General features: G+C 36.9%; 1 protein-coding gene across 6 annotated transcripts in view; it reads right to left on the bottom strand.

Annotated features, from left to right (window-relative positions):
- The window catches only part of LRP1B (LDL receptor related protein 1B), a 638472-nt gene that overhangs the window by 24631 nt on the left and 587028 nt on the right, over positions 1–26813 (bottom strand). For all 6 annotated transcript variants that reach the window (XM_064718934.1, XM_064718938.1, XM_064718939.1 and 3 more), the window contains exons 78-84: positions 21659–21882; positions 21037–21143; positions 19255–19371; positions 17269–17442; positions 16551–16676; positions 9203–9367; positions 105–266 (exon numbers count right to left, since the gene is read on the bottom strand). In XM_064718934.1, the coding sequence (XP_064575004.1) occupies positions 105–266; positions 9203–9367; positions 16551–16676; positions 17269–17442; positions 19255–19371; positions 21037–21143; positions 21659–21882 (1075 nt within the window). The remainder of the gene's footprint in view (positions 1–104; positions 267–9202; positions 9368–16550; positions 16677–17268; positions 17443–19254; positions 19372–21036; positions 21144–21658; positions 21883–26813) is intronic.

Below are 26813 nucleotides of genomic sequence, written 5' to 3'. Positions count from 1 at the left end.
TTAACGACGCCTTAAAAAAATAAATCACGCACGCGGGGTTTAAACTTCCATTGCATGGAGCTTTTCCTGCACACCCAGATGGAATAATCAGTGGGATTACTTACAGTACTGGCACCTGTCTCCTGTGTACTCGGGCAGGCAGGCGCACAGGGGCTGGTTGCCGGCAGTGACGCTGCAGGTGCCCCCGTTCTGGCAGAAGCGCTCGCACACGCTCTGGCTGCAGCGCGGCCCCGTGAAACCCAGGGCGCAGCTGCACGTCGGCCGGCCTGTCCACAACACAGAAAGCTGGTTTGTGATCAAAATAAACACAAACTGAAACGATAATCAGCACTTTCTCAACACGGGTTTGTGGTAAGAGTAGGTTTCAATGTTCCAGCTCAACTGTGTTTCTCTGGACGCTGAGAATGTGCCTTTGAAAACTTTGCTTGAATGCAGAACTTCTGAAAAACTAAATAATGTCTGGGAGCTATGGGCACCCAGAAACTGAATATCTGCATTTTTATGCTTGTGCATGTGCAGTCATTGACTCTTTTATGACAAAAAAGTCATTATTTAAAATATACAATTGTCACCATGATATTTTCTGAAAAATCACTTCAGCAGGATTTTTCTCCTGAGAAGATGAGAAGCCTCAGAAAAGAAATGTAAACAATAATTATCGGATTTCTTGGAATGTGGTTTGGAGGTTGCTTACCAACAGGTGCATCTTTCACTGGTTCCATGTGAATTGTTTTTAACTAATGGTCAATCCCAGTCCAGCTGTGTCAGGACTCTGGTCAGTCATGGGTTTTTATCATCATTCTTGTCTAACCTTCTGATGTCTCCTTTCTCTTTCTTTAGTATAGTTTTAGTATACAATTTCTTTTAATATAATATAATAAAATAATAAATCAGCCTTCTGAGAATGTGGAGTCAGGTTCTCATATCTCACCTCATCCTGGGGACCTCACAACACCACAACATACAATCATTTCAAAGGTAGTCATAAGCAGGAATTTAAGATTTGAGTGAAATCTTCAAGTCATCCTGCCATGCTGGGTTCCTCCTGTTGCAGAGGATAACTGTGTGATCACCATTGGTGTCTCTTGAGAGTGCACTACATTATTCTTAAATCTACAAACCTTGATATATAATCACAAGAAAAACAAATATTTACTAATGCACTAATAGCTGCACTTTACAGAACAATTCTTAATAAACCACAAGTATCTGTGCCTGTTTTATGTTGTTAGCCTCCAGATAATGGAGACTGTTGCATAAAAATTGCTGTCTGGCATCAGACCAAAGATGCCTGTAACATCAATATTCAATGTCTGAGAAGCAGTTAACACTTGGGGATGAACATTTGCACACAATGAACTCCTAGTCTACAGCTTCTTTTCAAAGGATTTTAAAATAGTCTTTAAAACCCATTGCATTTTCCTCCTATGATTCTTCTCTATTGTAGTTTTCCCATTTTTTTTCCTTATCTAAATCTCATGTCTAAAGGATTAATAGCTTTGTTACAATTCCACTGTTTTATTAAACCCTTCTACTTTCCCATCTTATTTTCTTAAGGCTTATCTTCTTTAAAACAAACTTCTAGATCCCGTTAATGTTTTTCCATCTCCTGACTTTGCTTTTTTATCTCATTTATAATCTCCTGGTAAATGACTTGATGTGTCTAAGCAGCCATCTCCCTTCTCACTTCCTAATAAACCATTCTCATTCTTGATTATTGCTTGCAAGACATTATTTTCCCCTGATCCTCCTCTTCACTTCCATTCAGCTTTAAGGATTTTCCTAAATTTGTGGAGAACAAAATTTAACACTTTTATTTTTCCTGGATTCCTAGAAAGGAAAGAGATGAAAATTAAGCAGGACCTGAAATAAAAGGCCAGACAGGACAGGTTGGAATAAGATGAGCATTAAGGTTCCTTCCAAACCCAAACATTTCATGACTTGGTGTTTATCAAGTTAACTATGTAATGCACTGCATGTGTGATGCAGAATCACTGGACTGGAATTCCAGGCATAAAAAGGAAAAATAATCTCTCAGATTTTACCATTGACAACCCAATGTATCCACACCTACTTTCCCACTTGCCTCCTGATGTTCACCCCAGCTGCATCTGAAACTCTGAGATGTGCAACCCTGCTTACCTTGCTCATCTTTCTTCTCTACTTAGCTGGTTGTGTTATTGAGTAATTAAGATTAAACTGAGTATTCCACAAACACCATAATTTGATTTTTCTTCTGGTCTGCCTTTCTTTTAATCCTGTGCAATCATTCAATATCAAATTCTTTGGAGAATTTTTCAGTGCAAGTGAAGCACCCAAATTTCGTCTCCTCTCTCTGACTCATGCAGAATGATTTATTCAATCTTTTTCCTTCACTTCTTGCCCTTCTAACACGACACACTTCATGTAATTCTTTTCAGTATTTTCTATTTTAAGCTATGCTAATTCAAAGTGTTTTGCAAATCATCCTAAGGGCCATGAGATCAGTTAGTCTCTTTCTCTAATGAGTACAGCAGGAACAAAACCATTGACCTAAAAATAGCTCCAACTCCTTTAATATGCATCAGCCTGGTTATTCATATCTGTCCCCTGTGATCCAAACATTAAATCAAAGATGTTGAACTCAGATGTTAGCACACATTCCACTTGTTTTTCCCCATGTATACAGATGTATTTAAATTTCTGCCCCCAAGACAGGGGGTTTCACATCATCCTTCATCTGAAGCAGTGTTTCAATTAAAAAAAAAAAAAAAGAAAAAAAAAGATAAAAAGATAAAATAGTGGTAGAACAGTAGAACATAGATCTGGAGGTCGGAAAACAGTTTTTATTATAAATGCTCCTCTATCTGTTAAAAGGATGAGACAATGATATTTTTCTAGTTTATAGAAAAGATTATTCTGTTCTTTACTAAAGTAGACTTATAAATATGCCAAACTGCTGACAGCTAAATGAAAATTTAATACAGTATAGCCTAAACCCCATTTTTGTCACTCAATTTAACATGACTTTCAGTAATGTTAACAGTCCATTGCCTATTTATACACAGACTGTTGACACCAGAAATAATACTAATAATGACATTTTCATTTGCCTTATTCTCATAAATTATTTCTGATACAAAAAAATTGGTTCCAAGAATAGTTTAACAAAACTGCAGCATTAAACAATGCTGAACAATGCCACAAGGTTTTGTATCATGGAATCAGAACAGAGATTTATGTTTGCAAAGGAATCAGTCATGTAACCAAGATGCCACATAACCCAGAAATTGCAGGATGAGCTCATGCACAGGGAGCTCCAGCACCTTCTTGGGCCATGAAATCTCAGGGTTAGAACTCTACAGACACAGAATTAAAGCTCCCTCTGAATTCTTGACCTTCACCACCACAGAAAGATTCACAACACATTAGAGTGTAGAAAAATATTCACATGGAAAGGGGTCTGTAGAATGTTAAACTGCTTCAAATGCAGAAGAGAATTTAGAAGAATAAAGGAGAATATATTCTGGTGACTCTTAAGACATAAGTTATTTTCAGCAGTAGGATATGAAAAAATAGATGAAATTTTTGACATAGAAATGAAATGTAGTTTTGCCCCTTTTTACAAAAAATAAATCATTCAAAAAGAAATAATGAAGATACCAGGGATTAAAGTTTTTCAATGTTCAATTAGGTTTGGATACAGAGGCTGTAGTTACTCCTGGTTCGTCAATTTAATTTGCTACATAATAACTATAATATATAATAACTTTATAATAACTATATATAATAGTTAATAACTTTTTTGTTATTAAATAATTTAATAAATTTTTTCTATATAATAACTTATCAAGTAAACTTAAAAAATTGCCCATCAATATCTTGGTTTACTTACTCTGTAATATGTGGGTGACTTTTTTTGGGAATTCATTCATATATCTTAAGCTTATTTTTATGCATATTTTGCCAGAATTAGAATTCTAAGGGGATCAATTTTCCTTTGTGATATTGCCTAAGCAACAGAGAAATACTCTGCATTTTCAATAACCAAATAAAATTTTAAAAAATTTATAAAATAATTAAAACCTAGGTCAATAGCATTATTTTTGTCAGCTTTCTGCAAGTTTTGAAAAATGAGATCATCCAGATGAATGTCTTCACCAAAACCTACATTATTTGTTTTTTCCAGTCACTGGTAAATTCACTACCAGCAATGAGTGTTTGGAAGTTGTTATGTGTGAATATGCATAATTAATTTCAATATTTAACTTGCTGTCACTAGTTAAGAAAAGGAGGTGGCTCTACATGAGCTTTCTCTAAGCAATATCTTGTCCTTTGGAGTTGTTATCAGCAGTCTGTGGGAACCACAATAATTCATTTCTGTGTGCCTGATGAGCCATAATTAGCTTTACTGAAACAATAGGAGCGGAGAGAAGCTGCATCATTGAGGATAATTAGTAGGTGAGCTGATTGGGATCTATCCCAACAGCTACAGAGTCTCTCTGTGTTATGGGAAAGGAGAAAATAACAATTTATAAATATCTCTGAGGAGTCTCAGGGACTGCTCTTTCCAGTGCTGGCATCAGCTCCAGGCAAACACCACCCTCATGCTGCCCACGGTCCCTCCTGCTGGCAGCACCTTGGGAAACTCCTGGGAATGATGTGGCATCAGTAAAACACTGACAGTGTTTCCAGTAGGCACCAAATCACCTTATTTTGCTCATAAAATAGAACACAAAATAATACCTGCTTCATACACTATGATTCTTTCAGACTATTTCATTTTCATGTAATGCATTAAATGCATTTTCATTTAATGAAAACCTTATTTTCTTTTCACTCATTTTGATACAAACTTCACAATTCTGTGTGATTAGACATACCTTAGACAATCAGCAAACTATTCCTGCAATATATTTACTTTAAACTACATGGAGAAACAAAGTGTGTTTTTATGGCAACAGTGAATTTTTTTGCCCAAATTCCCATTAATTTGGCTTACTGGAAAGTGTTCATGATTACACCCAAACTTTTAATTACATGTCTCAGATGTGTACTTTTAATTAACTGATGACATTTTCTTTGTTCAATTATTGTAGTTCAATACAACTGTCGTAAACTTATAAATTTTAATTAAAGCTGCTCCAATCTCTGGCTATATAACATTCACATAGGAATTTGCCAAAAGGCTTAGCAGTAAGTAAGCCAACAGTGAATAATCCCTGAATTGCCAGTGGGATTTGTTTAACAAATTAACATTTGTGTGCAGATAATGAGGTTCTACAACTTAACACATCCAGCAAAGATTTAGCACAATCATGTTTTAAAAAAATTAGTAATACTCTGCAATTTACTTAATTAGTTATCACATTACTATTCTATATTAGGTGGGGAAAGAGAAGAGGATTTACACATTCACTAGAACACACACATTCACCAGGAGAGTATTTTGTGTGCTGCACCATTTTATTTGGATCAGAATATGAAGCAAGGTTCATTCCCAGGAAATCTCCTCATTTTTTGAGCCAGAAATGATCAGTAAGGAAATTCCCTGACTCCTAGGGAAGCTTCCTGCTGTGGGGACCCTTTGGAAGCATCATCTCACGAGGCTAAAATTGCTGGCAGCCCCTAAGCTCTCCAGAGGCCACGTGTACAAAACGACACTTGTGAGATTGACTGCATCAAAGCTGTTAGAATAACATGTCAGAACTGACAGGGGCAGTTCAAGCCTCCAAGAAAGAGAGGGTCAAGCAAGGTGAAATGATCCCAGGTCATTTATACTTTGAAATTATCCCAGGTCATTTGTATTTTGAAATGATCACAGGTCATTTATATTTTGCAGGTGGGTTCAGATTGGCACTGGTAGATGTATGGCTCCTGCAACTTCCATATGAAAAATTGTCATACTTTCAAACAAAAATACACTTTAAGGAAAGGCAAAGTTGGGAAAACATGTAGAACTTGATTGCATCAATTTAGCAGGTTAGTTTGATGAGTCAGATGTATAATGGATCAGAAGGATGAGTGCTGCTTGTTGAGGAGGTGTTTGTGAGCGCAGACAGCAGCAGCACAGCAGATCAAAGTCAAATGATACTGAGTGACTCAATTTTAAAATAGTAATCCTATGCTTCACAGAGATTGAGGGAGTTCTTTACCAAAATCCAAAATACCTATTGGAACATGGGGATTTAAAGGATGTGCCACTTGTAGACCTGGTTTAGTGGGGCACCTGGCAGAGCTGGGTTAAGGGCTGGCCTCAACCTCAGAGGTCTTTTCCAGTCTTAAAGATTCAATGATTCTATTGCTGTCAGATCAACCTGGTAGGACAAACTACAAATCTAGAGAAAATACAATGCTGAAGTTCTAAAACCATTAATGAGAAACTGAACAATTCCTGGTAATAAAGGAAATTTTCATTCCTATGTGTGCAAGAATAAGGTAACAACAGACTAACAACTCTCACATGAGCCTGGCACAGCAGCTCAGCTCTACCTGGAAGGCTGAGACAAGGAGAAGGCTGGTTTGGATTTCACACCCTCAATCTCATTGCAGAGGGCTTGTGCATCCCCTGCAGCTAAAAGTGCCCTCCCCCAATTCAAGGGCTTGTATTCAACTGGAAAAACAAAATGGCTGCTGCAAAAACACTTGAGGAATTAAGTTTTCTTGGTTTAATTACATTTTTCAATGCTTTTTGGGAGTCCAGTGTAACTTCTCTCTGTAAAACATGCAACAGCCTTAGCACATCATGGGCCAGATTAAACTGTGATAAGGGGCATCTCACTGGCATGCTAGTTTGTTTCAGTACCACACGATTTATGGACTGATAGAGATAAGAAATACAGCCTGATAAGAAATAGAGATTTCCTCTTAATAGAATATTTACCAGGTCCAGGGGCTAGGTATGAAAGGAAGATGAGATGCACATCAACCTGAACATTTTATCTGGAATATTGGATGGAGTCATTGTGATTTAGAAAGATACAAGGTCTTTTTTCCATATTTCCAGCACATGAAAGTTATGGTGTGGGCTCCAAGGCACAGCCACCCTCATGAATTGGAAATGGCAGATAGGACATCTGGTTAACTTGAAATATGGCTGTTAAAAATTTGATGAAGCTAAAGGGAGCCAGCACAGCAGAAGAATACTCCTATCAGTGGGTGTGCACAGGCACAGCCATCAGAACCAGTTCTGTGTTCATCTCAGCTCTTAAAGGCACACTTTGGTCAGGTGTGCCACAATAAACTTCAGCTGCTGCTAAAGGTCCAGATTCCCCCAAATCAGGCAGCTGAACAATGAAATGTGGATGGTGGTGACACCCATGCTGGCTCTCCTGATGCACTTTAGTGCAGACACATCATTCCATTTGGGACGAGGCATCAGGCTCATTCCTTCATCCCTAGACTGATTCCTGCCCTCCCTAGGCTGATTCCTTCCTCCCCAGCCTGATTCCTTCATCCCCAGACCCATGTTAAGAATTCAACAAAATGTATTGTAGACCCTGCTCATATCTTGCCTCTACCCACTGGTTGCAAAACCTACTGCACTAATTGTTTTAGCAAGGCTGAGAGATTTCAGAGGCTGGATTTAGCAAATGAAAATTAAAAATATCCATGCAATAGCATAACTGTGTGAGCACAGCAAGTGTGAGCTGCCTGGGAGAGAGAAAACAAACTGCTGGAGGTGAGAGAGCCCTGTGGCTACTGCCAAAAAAAGAGGATTAAATAAAACCCTGGGGTCTCTGCAGGACTCACAACAGAGCTGAGTTTCAGGAGCCAAGTTATTAATTTTATTAAGCCTTTTAACCCCACAAAAGAATCAATTAGATGCCAGACATGTAAAAATGTGGGAATAAACATCCTCAGTTCAGATGATGAGGAAGCTCTGCACACCATTTAAACCATCACTTCCACTCACTTGCACGTCCTCACTTAGCATTTATTGATCCCACCACATTGATAAAAATCGCTGCTTATCACTTGTGCCAGTAGTTCCATCAGCTGTTAGGAGCAGTTTAAAGTCTAATTCATCAACTTCCAGTACAAGTAATTCTCATTTTCTGATATTTAGTCATTATTATGAACAACATTATTAACCCTCAACGAGTCAGAACTGAAAGAATAAATTACTGGACTTGCATTCACTTGGAATTTTGCCACCACACCTCAGTCAATGGGAGGAGGCTCCAGAGAAGCCAGCAAGTGGGGCTAAATTAGCAAATTACACAGGCTTACACAGGTTAATTAGTAAGGAATGCAATCGAAATCTTTACAGTCTAAGCCCTCTCTGCCACAGAGACTCAGATACAGAATTCTGCATTACAGGGAGGAATCTCTGATGAGCAGTCACAAACTTCTCAAGGTCAGGTGCTTGGGCTTTTTTTCAGAGGGTTGTGGCCACTTCATCATACAGGAGAAAATGATTCACAGCATCTTAAGCACATCAAAGCTTCTGAGAAGGAAGTAGCAAACTCTTCTCCAGCTCTTGTATTTTGAATCAAATATTTAAATATTCCTTGAAGCAGAAAATAGAGTTCTGCTTCTCCTTTCTCACAGAATTGCTACATTTTAGAGGACTTCTTTTTACACTTTTCCTCTCTAGCTCAAACACTATAAAAGATACAAAAGCTTATGTGTTACGGACAAAGACCAATTGTCAAATTCCTGCTTTTTAACAGGATAAACCCCCTGAACCGAGGAGATGTAATTTAAAATTCCTTAATGAAAATGAAGGATCTGAGTTCTCATCAACAAAGTCTTCCTGAGAATTAGGCGAGCAAAATTCCTGTTTGGTGAACCCCAGTAAGACAAAGGTAAAGGATTGAGGTCAGGTATTTAAGCAAATATTTCTGTGTATGTATATATCAATTTAGGGGGTGAATTGATATAAATTTAAAGAAGATGATGTCTGGACTTGTTGTAGATGTAGTTTGACTGGACATTGTGCTTTACAATTCCACTGCTACACCACAACACGTGTCATTACATTGAATATTTACTTATATTCTCCCTTTTCTGGTCTACAATTTAATTGTGCTGAAACACCCAGATAAGTAAATGAAAATCCCTATTGATTACAAAGAATATGTATGGAAGATGCTGTAATTTTTTTTTCCATATTGTTTAAGCATAGACAAAGCAAATAAAGAGAAAAAGAAAAAAAATTAAAAGGAACAAATTCAAGCATTTAATGCAGGTCAAGACAGAGCTGTTCAGAAATCCTTACCAAGGAGAGAGGCCCCACAGGTCCCTCCATTCTGGCAGTAGTTGTAGCAGTGGTTGGTTTCACACCTTTCCCCTGAGTAGCTTGGCCAGCAGTGGCACCGCGCGTCCCCCTTCTCGTTGATGATGCACTTCCCTCCGTTCTCACAGCTTAATTTACAGCTGTCATCTGCAGCAAGAACACACACACACACACAGGGCTTCAACAACTGTGATCTGCAGCAAGAACACACACACACAGGGCTTCAACAACTGTGATCTGCAGCAAGAACACACACACACACACACACACACACACACACACACAGGGCTTCAACCTCCCCAGCTCCATGGAATGGGAAACAGGGCCTTGCCTCAAACACTGCCATGGGTCTCTGTCCATGAGGGTAAAATATCACTTTTTAGAATGAGGAAAGTGATCTATTCCTTCTGTTTGCACAGTGACAGAAAAACCCCACACTAAACCCCACACTTGGGGACCATAAACCCTGGAAAGGCTCCCAGGGGCCTGTAGGGCTGGTGGGAGCTCTCTCATGGCACAAGGAAGTTGGCCTCCCTAGGATCTAAGTGAGTAATGATAGTATGAATTCTTGTTTGAAACTATAATTCCAGTTTGAGAATTGGAAAATTCAATGTTGGTTTCATCTGGGAGACCTTGGAAAACTTCTCAGTCATTTTCTGGTGACCTCAGCCCATTTTTACTAGCCTTTTTTGGATTTCTCTTCCACATTCTCTGCTAACAGCCTTCTTAACTAAGCCCTGTCCGAAATATTTAAAAGGAATTTGTTTGGCCTTTAAATCCTCTTCAAAAATTGGTATTTGCATACAAACCTGTTTCTCCTAAGTCGTATTTTCTACTAACTTATTTTTTTCTGCTCAGATTTTAAAATCCCTGAGAAGGGAAGCTGCCTGCTGCTCTGCAATCACAATTCTTATGACACCAGTGCCACCCTCTTAGTGATGAGATAAAAGGGGAGAGACACAAACCCTGATCTGGCCAGATTCACTCTTCATGTAAATCTCTTTTATAATTAGAGTTGTGTCTCTCTTAGAAACACTTTGAACAGTAAACCTCTACTAATTTCAATGAACAAGGTACAAAATCACTCAATGATAACAACAGCAAATTAATTATAGATGAGCACACACACAATGCTCAAACATACAAACAACTGTAATCCTAAAGAAGCAGAAAAGCACCTTTCCAGCCCAAATCATGCTTTCAGCAATTAGACTTCATTTGTCACACAGCAAAACAATCCTGTGAAGCCAGGCTGCTTCCTAACTAATCCAGGAATTTAGCCAACATGGCTTTAAACAAGAGAGATGTCACAAATACCAAGGACTTTTCAATAATACATCCACTGCAGGAGTGTTGCTGAATTCATCTGCTTTAGTCAAACAAGTAATAAAAAAAGTCAAGAATCCTGTTTGTCCCTTTCTGGCTGAGGTCTAACATTGACTGGCTTGGCACAGGCACAGCACCCCCTTTGAGTTTCAAAGAAACATTTTGTGCTGCAAGTGCAGAGTTTAGGAATGTTGACATAAAACCTGGGATGGAAATTATTTAAACAAAATTTCTGGAAACTGTCATCTTTCAGATAATTGTATCTTTCTAAAATTAAGCTGCAACTAGGCAGCAAATCTTAAATTTCCCGTGATGGACTGACTGGTGCCTCATTATTTCATGAGTTGTACAATAAAAATATGAAATCCTGTTTTCACTTGATTTTTTGGTATCCCCCCTGTACATATTCAATTGCTGTAAGAAAGCTACTTTGTATTTGGGAGTTTGAGGATGCTTCTGTGTTTTATTAATTTGGGTGGTTCATTAAATCCTTTGATGTTCCATGAACCGTTCTTCAGTTATTCATTACAGAAGTTGTTTGAATGGATAATGTAGCATATCTTATTGGAGAGAAGGTCTATTTTTGTTTTGCTTATCTTATCTGTTTTACTTATCATTAGTCATGAGTTTATGGAGCAGAACTTGGCAAAAACAGAATAAATAACAGTGACGTACAGACAACTGCTCATTTTTATGAACCTTTCTGATAGTGCATTAAAATACGTTCTATTTCTCTTTTAGAGCAATTTCACAGAATTAAGATATAAAATTTGGGGGAAAAAATGGAAATTACTACTGATTTTGTTCTCTATGAAACATTTTAAATTCAAGAGTCTCAGTACAACTCTAATATGGAGCAGAGAAATGGTAATAGAGCAATTTTGGACTTTCAATAAGCTGAGAAAGAGGATTGAAAGATGCAATGGAAAAGGCAGTTTTAAAATAGTGTATTAGACTTGAACAATATATGGGGTTTAATGCTGCTGCTTTGTTGTCTGGAGGTAAATACAAGAAACAAATTGCACTGATTCGCATGAGCTGAGTACAAAAAGGGGATGACATGCCTGCCTTTGTATGGGAAACATGAGAAGAATGGTTCCACAGGAGAAGACAGGAAGAAAAGGAATACGGGAGAAAATTACAAAGAATTACTAGAAAAAGCTGAATACAGTTAACTGGAATTACTGAATAAATACTTCAGAAGGAAGAAGTGGGAACAGTTCTACCAAATACCCACCCTTGGAACAAACTTGTTAAAAAGACAAAATCAGAACAGTTTCTAACTCCAGTCTTCAATGCTGCTCTGAGCTTGCTAAACTCAGACTTAAAGACCTCTCAGCTGCTCCTTTCACTTCTGAAATGACAGAGGTACATCATTTCACTTCTCATACTACCTCTAGTCCAGCTACTGAATCTCTAACATGAAAGGAAGAAAGGATTACAGATCATGTAATTTTATATATTCTCCTCTAATCTGGATATTTAGTTTTATGCTGCCTTGTTTTGCCTATTTCAATCTTCACATCTTTAATACATAATCAAAGAATTTTGATTTGCCATTTCTCTTATGATTTTTTTCCCACTAAAACTGTTTGACACAAACATTAATAGACACAAACCTCATCTTATCAGCTTCATCATTGACTCTTCCCTTTTACTGGAAGCAAAAGGAAAATCTTACAAAGAAGAAACACTGATAAAACAGCAAGTCAAAGCTTTGCTGGTGTTTTTTTCTTTCCCTTGTTCAATTTTTTGATATTCCATTCCTCTCCCCCCACTTACAAAAGACACACCTTTTATTGGCATTTCTATAACAGCTCTATTCTTTCTTGAGAGAAATACATATTTTTGCCATTTTCTCCTTTTTGGAGTATCCCCCAATTTCTGGACTAGACAAGTTAAATAGGGAGATGATGTTATAGAGCACAAGGTTTGGGATCTACATTCTTTGCGACAAAAACAGTTTCCCCACACTGGAAAATACTCATCCCATGGGGGAGAAAGTTCTTTTCCCTTGGCTCTCCCTTGGATAAATGTTCATCCTTTACTGAGCTGAATGCACCTCATAAAGACAGAGGGCAGAATTTTAATCTTGATGTAAAGTTCTATAAATCTTCCTTCAGATGAGAGTTTTGCTACACCTGCCAATTTGCCATATGCTGAAAAGTATCAGAACAAGGTGTTCTCCCCAGATTTTGTCTGAAGGCTGTAACACAGATGCTCCTCTTTGTTTTCTCTTCACATTTTTCTCCTCTTATAACATCTGTTTTCTTTACGATTTTAAAAGGAAGAGAATGGCTAAGAAAAGAATGCACAGTGTGAAAATCTTACTGGCACCATTCTCTTCTATACTGGGAAACAACCCTCCCAACAATGACCCCTTTGTAAATACAGAAGAAATGCTGTAAACAGATTTTTTTTTTCCAAGCTAGAAGCAGATTTCTTTGTGACCCTTGGTTTTTTATTGAAATCTAAGAAGTCTGGAAAAGCAGCAGAACCCCCAAGAGTATAAAATGGACCAAACTGCAGTAGCTCCTCCTCCCTGAGGCAGACTTTGGGGTTTAAAAAGAAGGTACACAGGGATGAACCTCCTCAACCCCAGCCAAAGCACCTTCTCTGCCTGCAATCTCTGTATGCAGTGGGCAAATCCTCACAGAGACATGCTGAGGGAAGCAACATGATAAATTAAATGTTTCATCCCTGTTCAGAAGCAACACCAGTTCTGAGTCTTTGGAATTCTTTCCTCAGGCTTTCCATTCAACCAAAAGAGCAGAAATGTTCCCCTCTTAAGAGGAAAGTGATGTGTGAGGCTCCAGAGCAGGGAACTCTTGGAGGTGTTCATTATCCTGCTCCTTCAGTTGTGGGACTCCAGTGTCTTCCTCCAGTGCAATTCTCTCCATTCTCATCCTCTGGGTACATTTTTAGCTTCATCGTGCTACAGACAATTAGATACAAGAAACCAAATGGATGCAAATCCAGGGGTCCCTATTAGGAAATGAGGTGGTGCTCTGCTCTTTCCTTTAGGTAAAATAAAGGGTAGCTTCTAAACTGAAAAAGCCCAGCCTGTTTCAGTCCATAAATAAACCCCAAAAGAACTCAGGTCTGTCAGTCCCAATCATCCAAGGAGAAATGAGATGGGAGCTTATCTCAGAAAACACTGGAACTTGTACTCACTCTGTTATAAAAAAACATTCTCAGTGATGCAACAAACCCATATGTTGTAATGGCTCCAGCTTGAAAACTCCAAATCAAACCCAGAAGCTGTTTCTCCTCAGTTCCTTGAGGTGCTGGGGAAACAGCTGTCTGAGGCAATCTGCATTCAGCACTACAGAAAGTCAGTATTTAACATTCCTCATGTAGGGCTCATGAAGAAAAAAACTATGGACCAAGACAGGAGTAGCACTATGCAGAATTTTAGGATTTAGCTAATTTTCTTCTGATTAAAAAAAAAAAAAAACAAAACCAAATAACAAAAAACTGAACAATCCAATGAAAATAATCTGTGTCATTTTTTTGGGATGTAGCACAAGGACCAGAGCAAGACTGAGATTATCTTGCAGTCACCAACCTTTATGGCAGACAGACTAAGAAGAATTGGAATTGAAATGGAGATGGCTGTCCCATTTTGGCTCTGCCAAGTCATGGACAGAGAAACTAGAAACTATCAGTAGTTTCCTTACTGCATTCAAAAAGACTTAAAAAAAAGGCTTAAAATATTATGAATATTCAAGATCCTACCATTTTCTCTTGCAACTTGAGTTATATATTATTCAAAAAGTTCAGTTCAACCCTACAAGTTCTTGATAGCCACAACTGCTACCAATTTCTAAGAGTAAAAGACTTCTAGCATGACCTAAAATAGCTGTGTGCAAGCACAATTAAACCAGAACGCCTCAAAAACCAGAAGACCACCAAAATCAACAAAAATATTTTGACTGACTTTGAATCAGGATTTTATTGCAGAGCAACATAAAAAAATATTTTTGTCTAACCTCCCTTTGGATTGTGAGGTCTCCCTTCAACAACATACAGTCAAGAAAGGCAGGATGTTCTGTTTTGGGTTATTGGCTGTGCCAAAAATGTTCTGAATAGCTTTAGACAAGGTGAATTTGTGGGGTGTAGAATATTTCATAAACATTTTTAGAACTTCATCAGAAAAGGAACACTGCAGCACCTAGTTCTTTATTCCATACTGTATAACCTCCTAAAGGAAAAGAACTCAATTTATAAATGATTTTTCATTTCTTTGCAGGCTATTAGTGACCTATTAATGGCAAGTGACTGTCAGTCAGCCTCTAATTATAAACCTGAATCAGTTCACGATGCTGATCTTGGGATCAACTCTGATCTTTCCAGAAATCTCTGCTGGTCCTTGGCAGCTGAAGTGGAGTCTCAGCAAGAGACAAACATTTAACATCCACTTCCACTTAAAATAAATCAAAATACTGCAAAAAAAAATTATTAGAGAGTACTATGACACAGAAGTTTCAATTCCTAATTCTTAATCTGTGATACTACAAAACTTGCAGTCTACTATTACAAAAATAACATAGATGAAAAAAAGTAAGAAAAAAAACTACATTAGGCATTACTTGAAATATAATTGTAAACAAAAACTAAAGAAGCACATATTCAGCAGCCCTTTAAAAAGTCATAACAGATATTGCAGCCATGGGAAGGTACTGAAAATTATCAATATATTAAAAATGCTTCTCTAGGCATTTTCTGCCTACCCATAAAAATTTATAACAAGTCATTTAAAAACCTCTTCAGATCTCTCTTTAATAAAAACACACATTCTTGAAAACATTGCCACAGCATAATCCTTTGCCCACTAGTAAAAACGGAGCATTACTGAAATTATGAGTACAAACCGTTACAAGTCAGCAGGGAAAACCAAATTTTTTCTATTTGTCCATTCTTCAACACCTAAGTATTAACTATGGGTAGCTTGAAATAATTTTTAGGTGGTGCTGCAATAGCAGAAATTCTTGACATGTGTCCACCTGAGACGGACAAAGAGCTGACACTTGGAGGGGCAGGGAGGGTGCTCAGACTGATTTGTGTCCAGACTTGGACAGTTTTATTAATACCACATCATGAGCCACTAAAACACAGTCTTGTTCATTCAATACTTAAAGCCTAGGCAGTATAGATCAATGAGATTTTCTCCAGAGAATTATGACATTTCAGGTAAATTAATTTAATTGCTAAATTGAGCACATTAAGCACAGAGGATCTCACCAAAAAAAACCATCACTTGCACTTCTGAGCCTGGAATTAAACATCAGAAAAACACCCTCATACACATAATACACACAAGAAATGCTATTTAGTGATTTCTAGAGAATTTACAAATTCTAGCTGGCTAAGAAATAATTCCAGCAGTGTGACCAAGCTAGGTTTGGCCTAAATTAGAGTGAAGACTTTTAAAGTACTTAATAATCTTCTATGGAAAAGACTCCCTCCCCACTCCTGAAACACAGCAAGAACTTAGAGGCTCTTTTCTCAGGAAATCTGGTTTCCTGTGTCTCAGTATTAGTCATTACAGAGGTTCCCAGAATATATAATTTTAGATTAAAATGCTGCAGGTTTTCTTCTTTTCTTTGACTTTTACTTCAAAGTCATTATTATTTGCTGTGTTGCTCTCACTGCCTTTCACCATTGCTGCAGTGTTTTTTTCTCCTGAATGACTCACTTTTAATTTGGGATCCAAAACACCTCAGTGTTTTTCAAACTTCTTTTTGGTCAGTATTTATACCCACTCACTTTTAATCATCTTGTATCAGTTAAGCTGAAAGCCCATTCTTCATTTTGATGGATATTAGCAGGGGTGGTATTTTTTTGAATCAGGCATTTTGTTTCTTCACCTTTCAGGTTCAGCTAATTAATGTGTGCATTGAACATCACAAAACTCTGCCCTCACAGCCAGCCTGGCCTTTTGCAATGACCAAAACTGCCCAGCTGTTTATTTTCTGGTTTTCCTGCAGTTTTCAGTACCTACCTAGGAGGCTCTGATCAATGCACGTTCCATTCATCAATGCCTTTCCTTCTGGACAGGCACAGGTTGCACCAGAAGGGTTCAGTAAACAAATGAATTCACACGTCAGGCCCAAGCAGGGGTTAGGCACTGTTTGAAAAGACAAAATGTGAGAGACATTAATTTATTTTATTTTTATTAAAAAAATTTAGAACTATGTTCTAAAGCTTAGAAAAGATAAATAATCAGATACAAAAATTCTGATACACTTCCACTTCCCAGGATATCAACACCCTCAGTCTGTGAACACATCCCCCAAACAGTAATGCAAGACGAATTTATTCCATTACCAAAAAATACAATTTATTCCATTTTTTTGGTAATGGAATAAATTCCATTCCAATTTATTCTATTCCAAGAATAGAATTTATTCCATTACCAAAAAATCTATTGGTAACATGGAGTAAAAAATTTCATCTGCTTCTGGCTAGAGGGATTGTTATTCATCTCTCTTCTAATTATTTTTATATCTCAGTTACAGTGAAAATACAAAAGGCATTTGTGTACAAACTTGTCCAGCATCCTTTCAAATGGGTGCAAATACATCAAAATGATATAAAAAAAAAGACTAAATCTATTTTCAGTTTGTACAATCAGGCTCTGGTTTATGTTTACACAACTTGGTGACATTTCCCCCTCCAAGATTGAATTTAAAGTATTTACAGTAATTATGCTTACTCACAGTCCGTTTGTTTGTAGCGGTGAAAAACCAAGGCACTTTTTGCTTTATCAACATCCACACTTAGATATTCTACAAGGCTCTTGCCAAATTTGTGCACTCTAAATGCACCATTTTTAGGGCCTGCTCCATATATGTAATCCTCAAAAATGTCAATTCTATGTGGATGCAGTAAACCTTGAATAAAAATGGATAGTAAATACAAATACATATTTATATTCAAATAATAAATAACTTTTCAAAATAAAAAATTAAATTCATTACTGTGATTAACACCTAAGGACATTATTTTTAGGCAGCTTGTTGGGTCCTCACAAAAATTACTTTTAAAAAAGCAATCTTCCTCAAAGGAACCCTTTCCATTTTGCAGGCAACTTAAATTTCAAGATTTTTATCAGTTTTCCACACAATTGAGTTTCAGAAACTGGCTGATAATTGAAGAAAAAGAAACTCTGGAGTAACAACTCACTAATTAGAGCAGAAGTGTTCAAGTTGTTGCACCTTAGGTACAACACTTTAACTAGATGTATGTGACAAGGAAGAAAGAGGTCATCTTGCTTCACATCAAAGAGATTATTCTGACAAAACATTTCTTCAGCTCCTTCATAACATATTTGAAATGCTAGTTTTTTGTACTGCACTTCTTTTAATTCATAATTATAGTAAATTAATGCAAAAGAAATTGTTAGCTCTACCAACTCCTCATTTTTAAGAGCTCTGAGGGGCTCTTTGGCCACCAGTTGGATTTCCTCTGTACAACTGGCTGTAGAAATTCACATTTGCCCTCAATAGGGAAATGGCTTCTAACTAAAACTTCTTTGCCTGAGATGCATCTCTTCCTGTAGCCATAAAGACTCAGAATATATTCCTTGTGTATGATACCTTGTGCCTGCTATTTTCTCCATTTACTCTAAAAATGATTTTGTATTTCCTTTGTATTTACCTAATTTCATCAATCAGCCTTTATTTCTTCCTATGGTTCTTTCAGGCTATCAGTGCTTGGCACTCAGCATTTCATTTTCATAAAAATATTAATGAATTCTAATTGATTCTTTTAGGCCTGTTTAATTCAATGGGTTGAAGGTTTTAGTCTCATTGTAAAGCAATTTCTAAACTGCCCAAATTTTCCTTTGGCCCAGTGCTAGAGGAGGTTGTGGTCAGATCCCTAAAGTGACCTCTCTTCAGATCATTAACTTCATGTATATTGATACAAATTGTGGAATAAAGTGCTTTTAAAGAAAAATAAGATGTTTTCAATCCTGTCCTGCCCAATTAGGATTATGGGAGATTCCTCCTAGTATATTCCAGAATATCCTGGTAAATTCTGGGTTAAAACACTCAATAGCATCAGGTATAATAACACCCTGACAATTCTCCAGAACCAGCTGCTCACTAAGCAATCCTCCCCAAAAGGCTGCTTTCAAATCTTTTTTAATGTGTCCCTTTTATTTTCTACTCAAATTTCATAAATTTCTTACTTAACAAGTTGTTAAAACAGTTTGCTTCACCAGAATCTCCTTTTTTTAACAAAAGGAACTTTCTTCATTCCCATTCTGTTAGCAGAATTCTGTGATTACTCACTGACCTGAAAGCCAAGCCCATTATTCTCCCAGAACTGATTCAGCCCAACTGTTCTACAACCCCTAAAACTCCAGTTCAATGCAGCTCTAACACAAGTCCAAGTGAGATCAAGCCTAAATATTAATCCCAATGGTACTCAGTAATACCTATACTTGGAGATCTGTACATATAATTAAATCTTTGTTCCCCTAAGGTAATTTTACTAGATTATCTTAAAGCTGAAATTATCTTTATCTTATCTAAAACACTTGCTTAGATAATGTTTGAAGCATTATCTAACAAACCCAGAGAAATTACTCAATAATCACTGATTTTTGATTACACTGATTTTTGCTTTGTTCCTCTGAATACTGAAATGAAATAAAATAAAATAAAATGAGAATCACATTATACCAAGGCTCTCCATACCTTGTTTTGTGCTCACAGACACAACTGAGTCGGACCCATCAAAAAGAACACTGCCAATAACAGACAACTCAAAATCAGCCCAGAACAGGCGCTGGCTGAATGGATCAACCACGAGACCTACAAAGGAGATAAAGTTCAAAAAGGAACATAAAACCTGAAAAAAAATACTATTTTTCTATAACTCTAAATTTTTATGCCACTCATATTATCATGTACACAAAATATTGTGGCAATGAAAAGATTTGACTGGAAAACAAAGAGAATAAAATATTACAGCTCCCACTTAAACCTTCCCCTTGGGGCAACCATGGTTTTTTACTTTCTTTACCTTACTCTGCCCAAGGTCAGCACCTTTTCTAACCCATCCTCCTAGAGACAGAAATACCAGGTGGGAATTTAAGATAGAGTCAACTCCTCTAACCTGTTCTCCCAACCAAAATCTAATATGCCAATTGCACCAGTGTGATCCTGTGTTAAAAACAAGGCATTCAGAATTCATGGAGTCTGTGCACCTTGTTTCCACACTTATTTAATTCTGTTTTCATTTTTATCACCAAGACTTCCCATGCAGGCTTGCAGAATTAAAAATCAGATTATTTTAACTACATTACTGCAATACTGGAAGATATATAGCTATATATTTTTTGATATATATTTTAATCTGTATATGAAAAGAAAACAGAATAAAAGATCAATGACATTATAAATACCCAGCCTCTAGGCAACAATCAAATAGTTAAATCAAGTAGTCCATGCTTCACAGAGGAAGATTAAATGGTTAATATGCCATTTTAGGTCATGTCAAACACTTCAGCCTGAAGAAAATATTGAAGCCATAAAATAATTTCATTCTGAGCTTTTGAAGTTGCAGCGCATCTTTAATAAGAATGGGGAAAGGTATTTTTCTTCCTATTTATGTAAGTAGGTAAGTCAGAAAAAATACATCAAAAGAAATTATACATAACAGCGAAAATACTCCTCTTAAGGTCATAAATTAATCAGCTGCAGATAGATGAGAGGAAGTGGAGAAAATCTGACTCACAGACCAGTGAAATATGTTTACATTTAAAACTCCATTGTAAAAAACTCTCTTTAAAAGAAACACTGGCATTCAGGGATATGGCTAAAGAGAATAATTTCTGGTAAAAAGCAATCACAATGTGTCATTTCTGGGTGATACATGGGACCTCTAAGGGGCATGCTTTAGAAGCAGTCCCCACTTTCCAGCTTTAAATTATTCTTTGCATTTTAATGAGAAGATTTAAATATAAATTAATACACAACTAGCATTCTCAATGTACTTTCCTGGTATCAGAGATAAAAGTATTTCTATTTGTTTTATACATATAACACTCCCGTGATAGTCATTTCTATGAAGTCAAGCCCAAATGTTCAAATTCTCCCCCCCCTCTTATTAGAAATAGGAAAGCCATATGTGGTAATAAATTTAAGAACAGTGTAAATAATATTAGTAAAGTCCCATTTGGGAGGAAATATCAAAGGTTTGAACCCTTTCTTTGCATTCCCTCTATATGGGCCTGTGTTAAATATCTGACAAAAATTAAAAACTCCATGAACACATATTTTCTACCATAAAGTAAAGCAAGAAAACATAGAAGGATGTTAAGTAAAGTATTTTCAGGCCGTAAATACAGGAAAATATGTTTCTTGGCTGTTTTGTCAGGTTGGTTTTTTTGTTTGTTTGGGGTTTTTTTTTTGTTTTTAACTGAAATCTTGCTCAGCTAGTGAGTACCAGGTATTTTGAAAAAATGAGGTGTTTACCTGTAGGTCTTTGCAAGTTCTTTTGAACCAGTATCCTTCTCAGAGTGCCATCCATAGATGATTCCTCTATGTGGGACCGATCCCCAATAACTGTCCAGTACATCATCCTGAAATATTAAACACAAAAATTAATCTGAATGCCTGCACAGAGCCTCCAAACTCTTCACTGACACTCAATTTTTGTGATCCTTTCAACATTCCTGGCAGAACGGAGCTCTTGGTCTACATTTAGGTAAGTTGAGCAGGAAATTAAAGAAACAACTTGGAAAAGTTTAGATAATTGCAAACATCATTTTCTTTTCCTTGCTGTGTTTTGCAATTTTATTGGAATTACCAAATCAGAGCGGTGTTGAAGGATACATACCCCTTTTTAGGATTTACAGCAATTAAGCTGAATGCCTGCACAGAGCCTCAAAACACTTCACTGATACTCAATTTTTGTGAGCCTTTCAACATTCATGGCAGAGTGGAGGTCTTGGTTTACAGTTAGTTAAGTTGAGCAGGAAATTAAAGAAACAACTTGGAAAAGTTTAGATAATTGCAGACATAATTTTCTTTCCCTTGCTGCGTTTTGCAATTTTATTGGAATTACCGAATCAGAGTGGTGTTGAAGGATACATACCCCTTTTTAGGGTTGACAGCAATCGCATATGGCTCTCCTGCAATGCTGGTGAGGAGCCTGGTGCAGTTGGGTCCCTTCAGCTGCCCCACATTGATGGAGTACCTGAGGCTGGTCCAGTGGGTTGTGTAGTAGCTGAACCAATGCATTCTGGAGTGATCAGTCCAGTAAATATTCCCAGCCACCCAGTCCACAGCAATGCCCCTGGGCCTTTTGAACTCTGGACACTAAAAGGAACAGATGGTGCAGTCAGGTTTGTGGAAATGGCCTTTCACAGCAGCTGCACAGCCATGAATTTGTGTCATTTTTTTCAGAAACACTGCGTTGGAAAGACTTAAACTGCACCTGCAGGAGTTCTGCTCTGAGGGATCTCTGACACCTCTACTCCATGCAGAAGAACAAGTCAATGTTTCAAATCTGTTTTCTCAAGTTTAAGGCTATCCACATTAGGGAAAAGTCACTTTGACATCAACTACTTGAACTATTGATACTGATGAAAACAAGTGTTTTGGACTGTAATTTGAAACCAACGGAAAGGAAGTTTTCAGATTCTGCATCTATTTTATTCCATGGTGTTCCATCCCAAAGCCCTCAGTGAAAACAGCGTGAGCCCATCTTGAGGAGCTGGTAGAGAAAATTACTGCATTCAGAAAACTGCAAAAAATTTCCTATGTATTCATGAATATTCATCTTCACACATAAAGGATGCTTGACTCAATATAACATTAAATTTATCAAGTGCAGGATCTCTATCATTAATTTTTTTTCCATAATCATTAAGGCTTAGCTCTGAAAAATGGTCCTGAGGACAGGAGTTCATATTGCAAATAGGAGATCTATATGAACAACTCTAAAGTTTACTGGAATTCCTGCAGAAATAAATATTTCCTGTAAAATAGGATTACCCAACTCTGTCTAACATGAATGCAGTGTATCATAAAAAACCTCAAGACCAGCATAAGCTATAAATACACATACAGTTGTTTGCCTATTTACTTATAAGTTAAATCAAATTAAATGCTGAGAAAACCCCAGATATTCCTTAAAAAATGAAGCAATGAAATGCTACTAAGCCACATAACTGAAAACCAGAAAAGAAGATCCTAAAATAACTTGTTTTCCCGTGTCAGAGTTCCTTAATACCACAAGATATTTGTAAACTATTTTCATCATATTAAAGTTTAAAGTTAAAAGTTTGATTTTCAAAGCTAAAAATCAAACTCTTAACTTTAAACTTTTAATATTGTACCATAAATATTGTACCATAATTCTTTGATATGAGATGACGACAGTGGGGGCAGATGCTTCCACAAATAACAGAATTTTTAAAGTGTAGCATCTGCATATAACAAATTTAATTTCTTTGTTACTACCCAAGCAATATTCACAGAAAGGACCAGATGCCAACAAAAGATGTATTTTCAGGTAAGACAAACTGTACTTTTAGTCCAAACTCCTTTTAATTCTGGGCAATATTCAGGCACCTGAGTCAAGAAACCTCTCATACCTGGAGATCTCTTTGGATACTACAAGGATTAATGGCTTACAATGCTGAAACCAAATATTCTTTTAAAAGGAAAAGCAGCTGCCATGGCCAGAAAAACCTCTCACCTTTTCTTTTTTTTGACTGTTCAAACCACAGTTTACAATAACACTCTTTTTTGAGAGCCTGGAAAGACCAAGATGAGAGTTGCCAAGCAGAATAAGAGATGGTTCCCAAAAAAAAGTGATTCTAGAAGGAGATGAGACATTCTTAAAGAGACATCCTACAAAAATTGGGGATGAGACATTCTTAAAGAGACATCCTACAAAAATTGGGGAATGAAGGTGGGATTTTGTTGAGGAATAATGACCCTGACTCCTCAACCAGACAGGAAAAGTGAAATTCCAGTAATGCAGGGGGAATATTAAAGATCAAATGAAGAAGGAGATGAACAGAAGAAATGTCAAGGAGCCATCTGGTGTAAGAGATTTTTAAAAAAGAGGAAAAAAAAACACTAGCTGATGCTGTGGCTGTGCAATTTCCAGTTGTGTTCATTAAGTTGCAGCTACTATCATATTTCTGAGCTCTTCTGCATCTTCTCACACTGTCTAGTAAAATTGCTAACTGGAAATGAGCTCTTACCTAATAGCTTATTTGGATTATGTTAATTTCGAAGAATAATTCTGCATATAAAGTAAGGATGAAAATACAGGAAGAAAATCACATTAATGTTTTCTACAGTGATTTTAGCCCACTTTGATGGTAATTATAATGTACTACAACTTATTAGAAAAACTGGGGTTTGAAAGCTAATTGCCTTTCACAGTTTGGAATTCTCTGCACAGCTACAGACCACGTCAGCTCGATGACTTTTGATCAGAACTGTTCTCTTTTGTAAATTCTGTTTTCAAGGTAAAGAATTAATAACAAAAAAAAACCCCAAACAAATATAAAAAAAGAAACTGCAGTAACAACTTAGATCTGGAAATCTTTTTCATATAATGTCAGATCACAGATTTTCAGCCCCTAAAGTTGAGTTTGACTGAAGAAAATAGGTTGCACATGCAGTAGGAACACATCCCTTTGCAATGTTTAACAGGAAGAATAAATGGCAAATCTAATTTGTACCATAAGCAGTATTTTATCTTATTTCTTTTGCAGATATTTTGGGTAGGGAATTGCTGTGGAACAAAGTAAAGCAATGTTTTATTTTGCCTCTTCATTAAAAAATAATGCATTATCTAATGTTATATTACTAGAACAGTAAAAAGAAATTAAAGACAACAAAATGTTTAGAATTTTGCCCACTGAAACACAATATTTTTGTTGATAGATGAGCATTCCAGTGGGTGCAGTAATTCAGCAACCCACCACTTGTATTACATAAGGTAGGATCATTTATAAACCCCAACCAGCTGATTCCAGAAAGAGTCTTCTAAGTATATAAACTTCATCCAGACAGAGCTGTAGCTCTAAGATAGAACCATAAATTCCTGTTTTTAGAGAATATGGGCTGGAAGCAGTTTGCATTCACAGGTGTGCGCTGGGCCTTGGGGCAAATGTTGGGAAACAGGAGTGGGCTCATCTCAAGGGTGGTTGAGGGTCCTTGTGAAGCTCTCAGAACTCTGGGGCAGGATGCCAATAAACTGACTGGATACACCACAAAACCTGTGCTTTTCTTCCCTTTGGATGGTATCATCGTTTTAATGCTCATCCTTTTGTTCTCTTCCATGAAATGAAGCCCTGGAGCTGAAGTGTGGGGCGGCTCCGTGTTCATTGTTCACCTCAGATGATTCCTGCAGCTCTCCCCAAGGATCAGGCAGCAAACAGCTGCTCCAGATATCACCAATTCACTCTGAACTCATTTGGGATGAAACCCTCTTCTGCATCTGTCAATAAACTCTGAAGAGTTGATATTTACTATTTCCTATAATGCTCGAATTTGTACCAGTCTTAAACCCATTTTTCACAGAAAATCAGCAGAGCTACTTAAAGCTATTCTCTGAGGAAGGCTCTTGATATGCTAATTCTGTGGAGCAATTTCGGTTGAGATGGATTTTTGCATTAATGTAATTACCTGAAAATGCAGGTGACTTTGTTCAAGTTTACTGTCCTGATTTACATATCAAAGTCTAGATATAAAAGTTATAATGTAACCTTTGAAAACTTACTCAATAATAAAAAACTTGGGTTAAAATTAAGGAATTCTCAAGCCTTTTAAAACCAAATTTCGGTGACAATATTAAAGCAACATTATAAAACCAATTAACCTATTGATCAGCTGCAAATAAGGCAACAATATTTGAATATTAATGAGATAATGCTTGGAAAATAACTGAACAGTTAAGCACAATGAGAAGCAAATACTTCAAAAATATAAATGAAAAGTGTCCAAGATATATTCAAATAGAGTCTGTATTTGCATTTTCCACATTCAGATTTGTAAAAAAGCTTTGTCTAGCTTGGGTCAAGCATTGCCACAAGGACCTACCTGCACTGAAGAGACAGGGGAACATGGGGTATAAAGAAAAACATCATTTTTTCAATATCTTTGAATAGAAAAGGAAGTGACTAAGAGATATTCTCAGGTAACTGAAAAAGGATAAAAAACCTGAATACTATTTCAGTATGTTAGAAAAATACTAATTAAGAATATTTTATCTCTATTAGTTTAAACAGGGAGACAGTGACAAATGAGCTGTGAAAATTTCAGTCCCTGGATTGAAAGATTTGAAGACTTAGATCATGAAGATTTCTGAAGGAAACTTATGCTCCATTTTATGGACCTCTAAGAAAGTGTTAGATTTATTAGAGAGGCTGCGGGTCGCCAAACTGCTCTTGCTGCAGAATGCACCTGCAGATTACCCCCCAAAAATAAAATAAATGAATAAATAACAACACCACCTTCTCAACACTAGCCTCACAAGGTTTTACACTTTCATTGTTTTCTAATGAATAACTCAATAAAGAGATGTGTTTATCAGGATTTTTTAAACAGAAATGTACACTACATAGTTAAATGAGAAAAACTCCACAGTAGAATTACTCCACATCCTCAATACAGGTATCCTTCTGCAAAACTCAAGTGACAGAGCTGACCTGTTAGAGATCCTAGGCATTATTTTGTATTTCAGGTCTACTTTCCATACACTTTCTGTGAACAAAACCAAGACACCTCTGCTGGGCAGGTGGAGGTGCTGCTTTCAAACCACTCTTATCAAGATGCAATAACAGATTCCAGGTATCCTCAGGGTCCATGGGTGCCTCCAGCAGGAGGCTTTTGCCCTGCTGGTGTCAGAGGTCAGGAATGTCACTCATTTGGAGAGGAAATATCCTTGGCTGGATGTACTCAGAAGTGGTTTAGAGGTTTATGAATTATAGATGAAAGATTGGGCTACTATTGCTACTCCTGTTTATTGTGCGTGTATAAAAGCAGGCATGGGATGGGAGGGCATCACTGATACCTCTCCTAAGTCTAAGGAAATGTGAAAAAGCAGACAGGTGATTTTTCTGACTGGCTAAGAAAAAAATAAAAAACTCTACTCTGCTGTCAAATTCAAGGAAGACTTAAAATCCCCAAATCTAAATTTACAGCATTATAGAAACACCAATATAGAGACCACATTGTTATTCTCAGTTCAGCTATATCACTTCCTAGAGAATTTTGTAGAAATA

Source organism: Zonotrichia leucophrys, chromosome 7 (assembly GCF_028769735.1).
Source record: "Zonotrichia leucophrys gambelii isolate GWCS_2022_RI chromosome 7, RI_Zleu_2.0, whole genome shotgun sequence".
NCBI lineage: Eukaryota > Metazoa > Chordata > Aves > Passeriformes > Passerellidae > Zonotrichia > Zonotrichia leucophrys.
This window is presented reverse-complemented; position numbering and strand designations above follow the sequence as displayed.